This window comes from Chelonia mydas, chromosome 7 (assembly GCF_015237465.2).
Source record: "Chelonia mydas isolate rCheMyd1 chromosome 7, rCheMyd1.pri.v2, whole genome shotgun sequence".
Taxonomy (NCBI): Eukaryota; Metazoa; Chordata; order Testudines; family Cheloniidae; genus Chelonia; species Chelonia mydas.
In genome coordinates, this window is record NC_057853.1 from 100,061,361 (window position 1) to 100,075,354 (window position 13,994).

Here is a 13,994-nt window from a genome sequence, read left to right on the forward strand (position 1 = left end):
CACAAGCACCTGCAACACCATGGAGAAGTACCTCCTTCCTATTGATGTACTCCATTGCAAGGTGGTCTGGTGCCAAAATTGGAATGTGCGCGCTATCTATCGCCCCTCCACAGTTAGGGAAACCCATTTCTGCAAAGCTGTCCACTATTTCACACATTTCCCAGAGTCACAGTCCTTTGTAGCAGGATGCCATTAATTGCCCTGCACACTTGCATTAATGCAGCTTCAATGGTCGACTTCCTGACTCTAAATTGATTCACTACCTACTGGTAGTAGTCTGGAGTCGCCAGCTTCCACACAGTAATTGCAACACGCTTCTCTACCAATAGTGCAGCTCTCATTCTTGTGTCCTTGCACCGTAGTGCTGGAGCGAACTCCACACATAGTTCCAGGGAGCTGGCTTTCCGCATCTGAAAATTCTGTAGCCACTGCTCGTCACCCCAGACCTGCATGATGATCCAATCCCACCATTCAGTGCTTGTTTCCTGAGCCCAAAAGCAATGGTCCACCATCTGCAGCGGTTCCGTGAATGTCAAAAGCAATCTAAAGTTGCTCCTATCCATATCACACAGCATGTCAGGCAACTGGGAGTCTTCTTCAGTAAGGAACTTCGTGATTAACTGCACGGCCATCCGTGATATCTTAATCACAGTTATCAGTGCATAGGAGAGCAGCGCAGGATCCATCTGTGGCACCACGCTCCATATTCTTCATAGAGATATTGTTATGATATGAATATGGCATAACTAAGATATGTTTTATGCAAGATGGGTCATGTGAGATATCATTGGAAAGGTTAGGATTTTCTGAATGTGATTATCCTATTTGTATGCATGCATGTATCATTTTGGTATCTGAAGTTAGGAATATTGACTATGTATCAATTGCGAAAGTGTTTGCACCTGGGAAACACCCACCAGACAAAATACAATCAGTCTGGCTGCTTAGTCAATAAATCATTAGGGAGAACAGTAGGTCTTTGAAGATGCTAATCTCCCACCTTCCTGAAAAGCTTCCTGGGACGCTGCTTTGAAACTGCAGCGTCATGTAATTATGTCACCTGGTACTGGACACCATCTTGGACTACTAGTATTTTTCATTTTTTATGGGGTGTGGAATCAAACTGGGAAACAAAGGCTTCCCACCATATGTAAATCCTATTTAGGGCTGGGGAGTGAGTTAATCAGGGTCAGTTCTTCACTGAATCCCCACCCAAGATGACTGCTAAAAACCCCTAAGACTGAACTGGGGAAGAACTAGACCCAGGCTAGAAGGTGTCTGACCTGTGAAAGGAATGTCTGGAATTCTAAGCTGTAAGCAAAAGAAGTTTGTCTTCAAGAATCTCTGCAACCTACTTAAAACAACATTTCGGGTGAGAAATTACTACTTGTAGCCAGTTTCTTTTTAGTGTATTAAGCTTAGTTTGCGCATTTGCTTTATTTGTTCAGTAATCTACTTTGATCTGTTTGCTATCCCTTATAATCACGTAAAAATCTATCCTTTGTAGTTAATAAATTTGTTTTGTTTTCTAAAACCCAGTTTGTGCAATTCATAACGGGGGGGGAGGGGGAAGCTGTGCATATCTTCCTCCACATTGAGCGAGGGAGCAATTTTCATGAGCTTACGCTGTACAGATTTCTTTGCACTGCAACACAATACCATTTTGGGTGTGCACTTGAGTACTGGGCAATCCCCTAGCTGAGTCTTCCCACACAGAGCTGATTTCAGTGTTTGTGTCCTTAGGTGTGGCCCTACCTGTGTGTGTGCTAGAGGAGGCCTGAGGGCCTGGCACAGCAGGACAGAGTGAGGGAGCCCAGGCTGATAGAATGGGCGGGTTCAGTGGGACCCTATTATATCAGGTGGCACCCTGGAAAGTGAGGGCAACTCATCACACCATCCCTTCTCACAAAGATGCCAGAGTGCACAGCAAACAAAGGCCATTGAAAAATGCCGTGAAAGAAAGCTGGAAGCCCATGGAATGCTGGGACAGAAAACATTTCATCATGGGACACTGAGCCCGGTCCAAAGATGTGCCGTGATCCACTCCGCCTTCCCACAGGGCAGAAGGTGTTGAGCTGGACTGTGGGATAGGTACCCACTGTGCATTGCTCACACTGTCAATGATAGTGCCCCAACTGTGGACACGCTCTGCCGACAAAGGGAGCGAGTGTGAACATGCAATACCGATTTTTATTATAGCGCTTTTTGAGTGTCGACATGACTTTAGTCGACAGAACTCTGTATAGACAAGGCCTAAGACAAGCTTATCATCCAGATATTCAGTTATATTACATTTTGTTCACTTGTCATTTCATATTATGGATCAAGGGTGAAATTCATTCAGGTGTAGACGGCAACTGAAAGGCTCCTGATTACCACTTGAGTCTCACTGTCTGAGTATATGGGGGAGGGGAAAATGGACAAACCTGCTGTGCGGGGGAAGAGGGGAGGGCATCTGGGCCCAGTTAGTGCTAAGGGAAATGCGGAGAGACCACTGGATCCATGACCGCATGATTTCAGTGTCTGAGAATCCCACACACAGTGCATGAAAGAGCTGAAGCTACTATTCCAATCCATAAATGCAGAGGATGTGTATTTCATGCCCACCTGCAGGTTTGAGGGGTCAGGGGACCACACACTGGGGCAGCGAGTTTTATCTTCAGCAGTTTTTAATGCAGCTCGCCATGCAAAACTGAATTTCTCTGGCTTTGTACAACCTAACTAGCAAAAAAACTGGAAAAAGATATATTCATTATTTTTCCTTTAATAGAAAGATTTAGCATGTATCACTATAGATTTTCACATATCAGAATGATTACATTTTCCTTTCACTTAGCCTGACATAACAAATGAGTCAGTAAGTATGAAGATCGAATTAAGCAGTAATTTTTTAAAGAAAAAATGTAAAAGCTTCAGTTGAGCAGAGCTCCCCTAAGTCTGTTCTTTAGAGGACCATAAGCACTTCCTTTTAGATTTTTTCAGGTTCAGCAAAGCACTGTGACTTACATGAAATGATATTTTAACTCCACTGCATGGGAAACTAAACAGTGATCAAACTTGCTATGTTTTCACAATCTTTTCTGATGAAACAGGTTAGCAATAGCATCACGGAGCATCTTCAATATGAAAGTAATGAATTTACATATGCATGGATAGTAAAATTGTACGTAGAAAAAAGTTTTTAATGTTTCAATTTCTATTTCAAGCAGCAGGTTAGAGCAATACTTTGAACAACACAGCAGCAGCAATTCTCTAATACTGAGAATAATAATTAAAGCAATAAATATTTAAAGTACCTTTTCAGGTCTCTATTTTCTTGTAGCATAAAATAAAACTACCTATTTTCTGTGAAATCCTAGGCCTTGATCCTACAAAGACTTATGCATATGATTAATAATAAGAAGGGCTGGTCCCATTAACTTCAAAGGGACTAGTCGTGTGCTTAAAATTATACGTGTGTTAACCTTCGCAGAATAGGGCCTTAGAGAACCACTCTCTTGGATTTAGGTAACAGTTCCTCAAATTCTGAGATTTCTCACCCTTCCCTTCTCAATAGAATAATTCAAAATTTTTAAATGACACATAATTCGTAGTTTTACGATGAGTCCCCATTTTATATCTTCTATTGAGATCATTTCAGGGCCGTAGAAATACCCGACAGCTTAGTAAATCACAGCAGTTTACTAAAAACATGCTTTGATGTAATTAAAAAAAGGGAGGAAATAAGTTAGTTCTATTACATATTAGAGACATAACTGTATAAGTGTGTATGTGTGCACACGTATGTATGTGTATACATACACACTTAGCTAAGTTAAACAAACTAATGACTTCCTCTTCTCATTTATCTCTGCCATTCAGGGTAGCAGCGATTGAGAACCAATGCCGCAGCATAGGACTCATTTTTTTCTATCAGCTGAAAGTAGTTCTCTGCCAAACTTATGTCAGAATACATTAGCCCAGTGCTGCGGAACAATTTTATCGAAGAAACTCAATGTCTTCCCACTCCCCACCACCCTGCAAGCTCAGGGAACGGGTGCTGCTCTACCGTCTGTCTGATATTATTGAATACGTCCTCCCAGTGGAGCAAGCAGGATTTCGCCCGAAGGGGAACTGCTGTGACCAAGTAGCTTAGCTTACCAGCAACATTGAGGCAGGATTCCAACGTAAGCTGAAGACAGGAATCACCCTTGTTGATCTGTCCTCAGCATACAACACTGTCTGGAGACAGAGCCTCCTCCTCAAGGTCTCCCTCGTAATTCACTGTCGAAAAACGATCTGCCTCCTGGTGGCAGTGACTGGAGACCTCCACTTTAAGGTACACCTTAATGACGAGATCAGTAGACCAAGAACTCTGAACTCAGGCGTCCCTCAGGGCTCTGTCCTGGCCCCAATACTTTTTAATCTATACACCGTGGATATATCAGCAACGGAGTCAAGAAATTCATGTATGCGGATGATATTGTCCTGGCTGTTCAGCATACAAGCCTCCATACCATCAGCTGCACCCTAACCCGAGATCTTAGCAGAATGGCTGATTATTTCGAATGCTGGAAATTTAGGCCTAATCCAAAAAAACCTCCATGATAACTGCTTTCCATCTGAACAATAAAATGGCTAATACCAAACTTGATGTACAGTTCTGCGGTGAGAGCATCAACCACGAAGCTAATCCAAAGTATCTTGGTGTAACACTGGACCAGAGTCTGACCTTTCGACAACACCCCTCGAGAACATCCATGATAAGGTCAGGTCTCATGTCATGCTTATCAGAAAATTGGCTGGAACATCATGCAGCTCCAGTCCACGGACTTTATGAACCGCAACAATTGCCTTGGTATATTCTGCAGCTGAATATTGTGCACTGGTATGGTCTCTTCGCACTCACACTAAACTCCTTGACACTCAACTCAATAATGCTATGCGTGTAGTGTCAGGGACGCTCAAATCTACTCCAGTTGCCTGGCTCCCAGTCCTATCGCATCTAGCCTCCAGATTAGAAGAGCTGCTCAGATGGGCCTTTGGAAAGACATTCCTATCCAAGAGGTCTGAGACATTTCCTACAATTCACAAGCATGGAACTGAATTTCAAGGCTGATTCCCAATGTAAGTATTCCTTATATAATTTAGGGTTGTCTACACTGTGATAAAAAACCCACGGCATGGAGTCTCAGAGCTGATTGTACCCATTCTGCTCGTAGGGTCTCAGAGCCTGGGCTCTAGCCCGAGCCCAAATGTCTATACTGCAATTTTATAGCCAGGAAGCCCACACCCTGTGAACCCAAGTTAGCCGACCTGGGCAAGCCACGGGCATGCCGCCTCTTTTATCACAGTGTAGACGTACCCTCAGTAAAATATATAGGGGAAGGGGAGAGTATGTTTTATATTTGAAAAGTTCCAGAAAATTTGTAACATTGTGCTAACAGAGTGTTAAAAGCTTGCTTTTCTCTTCTGAACCTTCAGGAAAAATAAACCAGGAGCTCACCTCCAAGTTAGGGAGGTTACAATTCAATCTGGGGAAACGGATTTACTTGAAAGTGTCAGGATTGCCTTTGTAAACTGTTGCATATACTGAGAGAGTTAGAAGGCTCTCATACAGCGAGAAGACAAAATAAGCCAATCAGGTTTTAAGAGAGCACAGAGGCAACTTAGCCATCTTCTGAATCATAAGCATTCCAGGCTCTGAGGAGTTTGATATCTGGATTTTAATTTTGCATCTCAGGCTCATCAGTAATCCTGCTTCTTTGGAACTTTTTTGGAGTATTTATCATACGGTTTGCCTAATGAAGAAGGATTTCCACTCTGTTTTAAGAGAGAGACGCACCATCCCATAATATCTCTGGGTGAAACTGAAGTCAGCACATTTAGGAAAGCAAGGAGCCGTTGAAAAGGTGAAATTCTGGCCCTATTGAAGCCAATGGCAAAACTCCCATTGACTTTGATGGGGCCATGAAGATTTGTTTACAAGATATTATGTATATGCTGAAACAAACAAAAAAAACCAATAAATTGTGCCTCTCCACTGTATACGTAGGCCCGATTCTCAGAGATGCCGAGAACCTGTAGCTCCAACAGACTTCAAGAACACGCAGCACAGCAACATTCAGATAAAAAACAAACAATGACTTCATTGGGAGTTATAAGTGAAAAAAATCAGACCCTGCGTGTTTATAATGGACAGATTTTTTTTAATTCTCTAAACCAGTTGAGTTTTCTTTATGAGTGAATTGCCTTTGTGGTTTCTGTCTGAAAGCATCTCTCTTTTTTTAATCCTGTGTGTCAGACAGTAGCTACCGTATCTGTCAAACTATGGTCAGTATATTTTGTATTTAAGATTTTTTTATGTGATTAAAGTCATTCATCGAATGTTTAGTGAGAGTTATCTAGATACTTATATGGTCCTCATCACTATAGTTTCTGAGCAAATCAAGAGTTAAAGTAGTAACAAAAAGGAAAAAAACACCTTATTTCCCACCCACCCCCCATCCATGCCTTTTATTCATATATTATTTAGACACGTCTAGTCCAGACACAACTATGCTGATATTCTATCCATTATATTAATTTTACCACTGCTCACTAACTTTGCTATAGTTAACCGTAGGCCAGTCTCTCTTTCATTGTATAGAGATTTCTCAGGCTTTTCACAGATATCACTAGTCGAGTCTAGCTGAATGGAATAATTTCATACCGATATAAGTCATTTTTCTCGAGGTACTGGAAAAAATTAATATATAATCTAACATTATTGTTTTAACAAACCCACAAAAGCAAGGCCAGTCAACTAAGAAACTAGAGTAATGGTTATGCATAGCCAGGTGCCAAACTATATGATTTTAGCTTTGTGTCTTTTCCAGACTATTAATGTAGTTTACGTTTACATGTGTTAATACAATATTTCAAGTTTTATGAAAATACTGTATTCAAAAGCAATTTCCACATGGAACAATGCAAGGAACTCTTTCAGTGAAAATTCAGGGAACTTCATAGCCCATGTGCATTTGCACAAATCTATGTTTCTCAAATTCTTCCCAAACTCCAGTAAACAGGAATTTTGCATGACTCAATTCTCAGAACCCAACATGCATGGACCTTGATTGCTCAGTAACAATTCATTCATAAATAAAAAAAATACAAAAAACAACTTTGTATGTTTGAGGTCAAATATGACTTTTTTACTTAGTAGAAGAATGCACAGATCCCTTTTAATGCTTACAAGTAGCCCTGAAAATCTTTCCAATGTAGTATATACAAAATCATTCCAGTTTCATATTAGTACTAGCAGATACAGAATAAACATGTCAAAGAACTGGAGACATTCCCTCCATAGTGTTGCAATGCTGGCATTTGTGGCAGTTTATAGATTTCATTATTTTAAATATTTATCCATTCTTATTTTTAGAGAAAACATTTTCTCTATTTTTGTTCAAGTAAAATAATATAATTTGTTTCATGTCAGAACAACAAAAGAGGCACGTTTTTAGCAGAACACTTCTCTTTTTAGAGTTAAGTATTATCATCATGATCATCATCAAGAACTACAATATTATGCTTGCTTATAATGCTAGAGTAAAAATAGTCTCCCTGTTAGTCGATGTACTGCTTCTTATCAAGGAGGTACTTGAAGAAGCATACAACTGCAATTGTCTGTTATCAGGATATCAAATTCTGTCAAACTCAGATCCTAAGACTGGTACTGGTAATGAAATGCAGTGTGACAAAGTTGCCTACCACAAGATTAAGACACAGCATGCAAGTGTGGTGGCAAAGGAGAGATTTAGGGATGGGAGTATAAATTTATTTGGGAGGGTGACTGTTTAATTCTATCCACTTCCCTTGCACCCAAAGAAAGTTATCTGGCAAAGTAAATAAGACAAAAACTGGACTGCCAACTTGATTTCAGTCTACTTTTATTTCTTTGCCCACTTTGATTTATTTCATTGTCTTTTCAATTTTTGCTCTTCTTGTCCCAGAGCTGTAGTATATAGAGGCTAATCTCAATCAAAACCAACAAGCCATTGCAGGCTATCAGATAGTACCATAACAACAAGTACGATCTAGATATACCAATAAGCATGTGGTAGCTCAGTGAAGTGGCTTATGTCACTCTTGAATACCTTATTTTCTTTATTTTTCATCACCAATCCTTTTGTTACTCATGAAACAATCAATCACATTACTGCACATATTCTGTTGTTTCTCTCACTCTCTCCTAGTTACAGAGTAGTAGCCGTGTTAGTCTGTATCAGCAAAAAGAACAAGGAGTACTTGTGGCACCTTAGAGACTAACAAATTTATTTGAGCATAAGCTTTCGGGAGCTAAAACCCACTTCATCGGATGCATGCAGTGGAAAATACAGTAGGAATTTTCTCTCCTAGCTAATGAACAACAGGATAATTTACTATGCCATTCCCCTCCTCATTTCAGGGATAAGGGTTGAAAAGGCAAACATTGGTGAGAATTCTTTCTGGGGTGAGAAAAGTCTGCGAAGCAGGGTGGATAGATTTAAATCAAAGCAATTTAAGTCACCATTTTAAATAATGATTTATATCAGCAAGTAGAAAAAGTTAATTTAAATAATCATTTTAATTGGGTTTTGTATTTATACTTTTCCTAAAGAAAAGTTATTTTCCTAAATAAAGGTTGATTCTCATTGGTTGGTAACCATCAAAACCTGATGATTTACAACTAAAAGATACCCTCTTTTTTTTGCCAACCAGGAGAATACTCTACATCAATGCACATTTATTGAAGAAATTACATAATCTGAAAAAAAAATGTAAATTAAGCTTTTACATTTTTATTATATTAGAAAATGGTGAATGATGCATTTTGTATTTAGATGGCTGATTTTTTTGTTTGCATTTTGTGTCAAGCTCTATTTGGATGGAAATTCAAATTCAATTCAGTACATAAAATAGCATTTTAAGGTTTATTTTATATTTATCATTACATAAAACGTTACCTTAAATGTGCTGGATACATAAGAAAAAAAGTTTATCAAAACATGTTTTGCATTAAAAACTAATTGATTAATTAAACAAAGGAAGTATTCACGGTAGCAGTGAATTGAATGGATTGTTTCTGGTCACCATGTCCTTCAAGATGTTAGAACTAGTAGATCTAGTCCTCTCACACCTAGTTTTCATTCATAGATGGGAAGAGGAAAACAAGCTTTCCTGCTTTTCAATTACCAATTAGTTTCTTGACTTTGAATGAACTGATCATTGAACAAAACTCTTTGAATAAATTGAAATAAGGAAAAAGTTCCCTCTGTACCTCCAGAAGAGACTACTGCTGTCAAAAGCTGGTTTAGCATGTCAGCAAACTCTGGTGCCAGGTGCTTATCCAGTGACTTCCTCCAGTTTTAAAGACTTTCTTTAAAACTTGGCAGCTAAAGCATACTGTTTAATATTACTGTTTGTATTTAATATAAATGATTATAAGTTCAGGCCTTAACATAGGTTGTTAATTTCAAATTTAATTTTAAAAAAATAAACTTGTATTTAATTTAAATAAAATAATCCAATTTAAATTAAAACAGATTTTTTTTTCTTAAATCATCTATTTTTATCCAGCTTGATGAAAAGCTACACTTCCACCCTGTCCCCGATCCAAGGGGAGAAGAGAACAAACATTTGCAACATCCCCACTTACAATTAGTAAGAAAAGAGTAGGTTGGAGAAAAATGATGCCTATCGTGTTCAGACCATCTTTTCCAAGAGCCCACACAAAATATTAAAATGCAGACACAGAAGCATGATGAGAGATTGCAGACTCAATTTTATGGAAGTACTATAACCTGGCCAATAAGGGAACTGTGCAATCTCTCTCTCTCTCTCTCTCTCACACACACACACACTCTTTAATTTTGCACTTTCAAGTCCTTCAGAGAACAGGTCAGGAATGAACTGAAAATCTGTACAAGCTTGAAAACTTGTCTCTCTCACCACAGAAGTTGATCCAAAAAAAGATATTTCCACACCCACCTTGTCAATCAAAAACCAAGTCAGTTAAGATTAAAGGTCTCCTTTTCCTTAAGAATAAGACCATTTTTGCACAACACTTTATTATCAACTGACCCCCAACAGGAACACAATTAAAATGAAGGCAGAACTGTTTTGCTGATGTCAAGGTCTAGAATAGTTCATTTTCAGCAGTTTTCCCAACAGGAGATCAATTTTAAGAAGCAATTACCATTAATGCAATTATCTGAGTGTGCTCCCTAATGGGTTTCACATGTGTGTGACTGAGATAACACAATACCTTCTTTAAAGTGACTACAAGCCAATGAAAGTTGAACATGCTGAAGATACGTGCTGAACAATGCATTTGGTGAGTATTCAATAGTGGGCTCTAATATATAACTTAACAAAGAGTGTAACCCACATAGCAAAGTATAAAATTAAATACAACATGGTGGCAATATACCCTGGAAACACTGATTTCATCCACAAGATGAGTAATTTTTAATGCCAGCAGCATGTGACATGTGGTGTTCTCAGCCAGGTGTTGCAAGATTAAATAAAGGAAAATAGAGTACTCACCTGAAAAAAGAAGAAGCTATAGGCTGTAAGAAAAGAAAAAAGGGAGAGGTTAAAAAGTTGTCACTTGTTCTCCATTTTCAAAACTTTATTATTTTAAAATGACAGTAATGTAGAGCTAGAAAGTTGTCCAACACAAGGCTCTAACTCTGGTTTTAAAACTTTATGGCCCAAAACATCAGCTTATTAGTATTGTAGTAGAGCCAAGAAACAGCAATCAGAAATAGGGCCCCATTGTGCAGAGCAATGAACAAACATAGTGAAATACAGTCCCTGACCCACAGAGATTACAATATATATTAAAAAGACATAACAAGTGGGTGTAACAAACTGAGGGAATTGTAGGATGGAGGATATCTGACTAGCTGTGTGTAAAAGGAGCAGAATCAATTCTTTTTATATATAAATAAGGAAAGAGATGAAAGGATATCAATAATAAAACCTACTTGATGCAAAATGCCTATACTTAAAACATCTTTAGTTGCTAAAGAGCCAGTATCTGTCCTATGCATCCCCAGAGAAAACAAGCGTGAGCTGTTTGTACATGGAGAGGAAGCTTCCAAATCTATGCCTGTGAATTATTTAGGTTTCTACATTACATATTTATACAGAGCAGGAACAAGATTTTGCCTGTAAATGTTTGTGACTTTTGCATACACAAATTCAGGACGAACTGGCTGCAGTCTGATTTCTTTGTATGCCAAGTAGTAGTACCAATGAAGATGCCAAAAACGTCCCTCTAGTAAGAGGATTACATCTCTGACTGGCCCTTTTCTTCTTCTGAAGGAATGCTGAAAGGAGCAATTCATACAGCACCTGGCTCCAAGGTGTCTCATACATACCCAGGGATCTCCTTTTTCATGTAACAGCAATACACAATCTAAAAGTTTTTCCTGTCTTCAGTCAATTGAATACAGCTGGCACTGAACCCTCCTCTTCTTTGTAGCCTCTTTTAGGGCCTAGTCAAGGAGCTCTATGAAATACTTTTTGAACAGTAGAGAAATTTGCTGTCTCTAAGGTGCCACTAGTACTCCTTTTCTTCTTGCAAATACAGACTAACACGGCTGCTACTCTGAAATCTAGTTCACATTCCGCTAGAAAATAGAGCACAAAAAGGGGGCAGAAGGCAGATCAAAGAGGGAGATGAATCCAGAGCAACAGAAATGTTTGCCAGTTTATCAGAGCTACACTTTATTCCAAGGGATCCAGAAGCAATTTATCCATTCCTGGTGGGTGAATTAGAAGGTGCATAAGCAGACTGCAGAATACTGCTTTATATAATCATTACTGCAGCTGATTTTGCTGCACATCAAAAAGAAATGGAAATAACTAATTCTATAATAATTCTGCATTATAAAGATTAACAGGCCACACATCCTTCCAATAGCCCACTGAATTCTATAAACCTAATTATTTTTCCTGTACATTCTGCACAATACCATCCTGCCCTGTGCATTTGCTCTCCTTTCCTACTATGCTCTTAACTTCTGCCACCGCACGAAACCCTTCAGCCACTATCCTCCAATTTGTGAATGTGACCTACCAGCATAAATAAGTGGAGACAATTTTGCTCCCATAACTATTTGCACTCACAATTTAACCTAACAATATATATGGTCAAAATTTTTCAAATGAAATATTTGATTGAAATGTTGAAAATGGTATTTATTCAAAAGCAAAAAACTTTTCATTAAAGTTATGACTTTGCAAAAAAAATTTTTTGTGAATAAACTATCTCCTCCTCCCCCCCCAAAAAAACCCTACTGAAATTTAACCAATTTTTTTTTAAAAAAAGAGCTGCTTATTTTTTCCAATATTCCAAAATATTTCCGTAACCATTTCATACAAAAATTAAACAAAATTCTTCAAGAAATCTAAAAACAGTCCACTTTGAACTTAAGATGATTTCAAGTGTTTTTGCTAAAATTGTTTACTTTTCAATCGACTCTACCTCAATTGCACATGCAGACAGTTAAAGGTGCCAAACTACCCATCTTACTGTAATGAAGTGTTATGAGTATGTCTGTGCTGAAGAAGTGATGAACGCTCTTTGAAATCATGACAGTGTTATTGTATCCAGGTTGGTACCAGGATATTAGAGAGACAAGGCGGGTGAGGTAATATGTTATATATTGGATCAAGAGACAGACTTTCAAGTTTACACAGCGCTCTACTGCAGGTCTCTGTAAGCTCAAAAGCTTGTGTCTCTCACCAACAGAAGTTGGTCGAATAAAAGAAATTACTAACACCACTTCTAACTACCTCAACTGTAATGATAGACAAGGTGGGTGAGGCAAAGTTTGACTGGGGCACACTCTGTGTAACAGCTAAGTATTAATTAGTTTCATACAGGAAGTGGGTTAAGGCAAGTAAGTGTTTAAGACCTGCAGCATGTGTTTGCAGGCCTATAATACATCATATTTAAACATTTAATAAAGAGAAGCAAATTGAGCAAAAATAGGCCACATACAACATACTGTTTAGAAAAGACTGAATGCATCCGATGAAGTGAGCTGTAGCTCACGAAAGCTTATGCTCAAATAAATTTGTTAGTCTCTAAGGTGCCACAAGTCCTCCTTTTCTTTTTGCGAATACAGACTAACACGGCTGCTACTCTGAAACCTGTTTAGAAAAGGGTTACTAAGTACATGAATATGAAAGACATGGTCCCATATTCTTCCCTTCTCTAAGGCAAGTGGGGTAGGGGGGAGGGGAGGGGAGGAGAGAGAATACCAGTAGCAACTACTCGGGAGAGCACAGGAGGAGCAGCAGCCTGGTTTCCATGTCTCATCTCTTCCAAAGAAGCCCCTCTGCCTACATACCTGAAGTCACAGATTCTAAGGGGCACAGCACAGAACTTGAAGACCAGGGGCAGGGCTGGAACAAAAAGGTGTCCATAAGCCATCTTTCCACCCTCCCAGTCCTGGGCTGCTCCTGGGACAGGAGAGCCCCAGTGTAACTTACACAACCCTAGGGTCCTGTCTAAATTACAGCAGCATCCTCAGGCTGCCTTTTGGGCCAGTGTTGCTGCTTTGTCTCATCTCCAAGGCCCCAACATCCCCCTGCACTCAAGCCCTGTTCCCAGCACTCTCTATGCCAAGGCTGGTGAGGAGGCAGTATCACAGCTGTTTCATGCAGTGCCTGAACTGAGGAAGCCTCCCCAGCAGGATACAGTGCATTTACAGGCTTCTTTGGTCCTTTTACACATTGTACCATAACTACGTCAATGGGCAGGAGAATCTCACCCTCCAATCTGAAAGCCATAAGGGCATGGGCAGCAGGTTGCATAGGCTGGGGGAGGCTTTGCCTCCCTAAACAGCCAGGCGTGATCCTGTCCGCTGCTGTGACCACTCCCTGCGGCAGCATGCGGCTCCAGTTTCCCAGTGCTCCACTGGGGCTGGGACCATGCGCCTTCCCCTTTTCAGGAGCTGGGGAGGATGCGGCCTCCA

General features: G+C 39.5%; 1 protein-coding gene across 3 annotated transcripts in view; it reads right to left on the reverse strand.

The window, feature by feature from the left end:
* PTPRE (protein tyrosine phosphatase receptor type E) overlaps nt 1–13,994 on the reverse strand; it is a 224,334-nt gene that overhangs the window by 190,886 nt on the left and 19,454 nt on the right. For 2 of the 3 annotated variants that reach the window (XM_043551995.1, XM_043551999.1), the window contains exon 2: nt 10,549–10,571. In XM_043551995.1, the coding sequence (XP_043407930.1) occupies nt 10,549–10,571 (23 nt within the window). Of the gene's footprint in view, nt 1–10,548; nt 10,572–13,994 lie in introns of those variants that run through there. The other variant, XM_037904756.2, reaches the window with a different exon arrangement.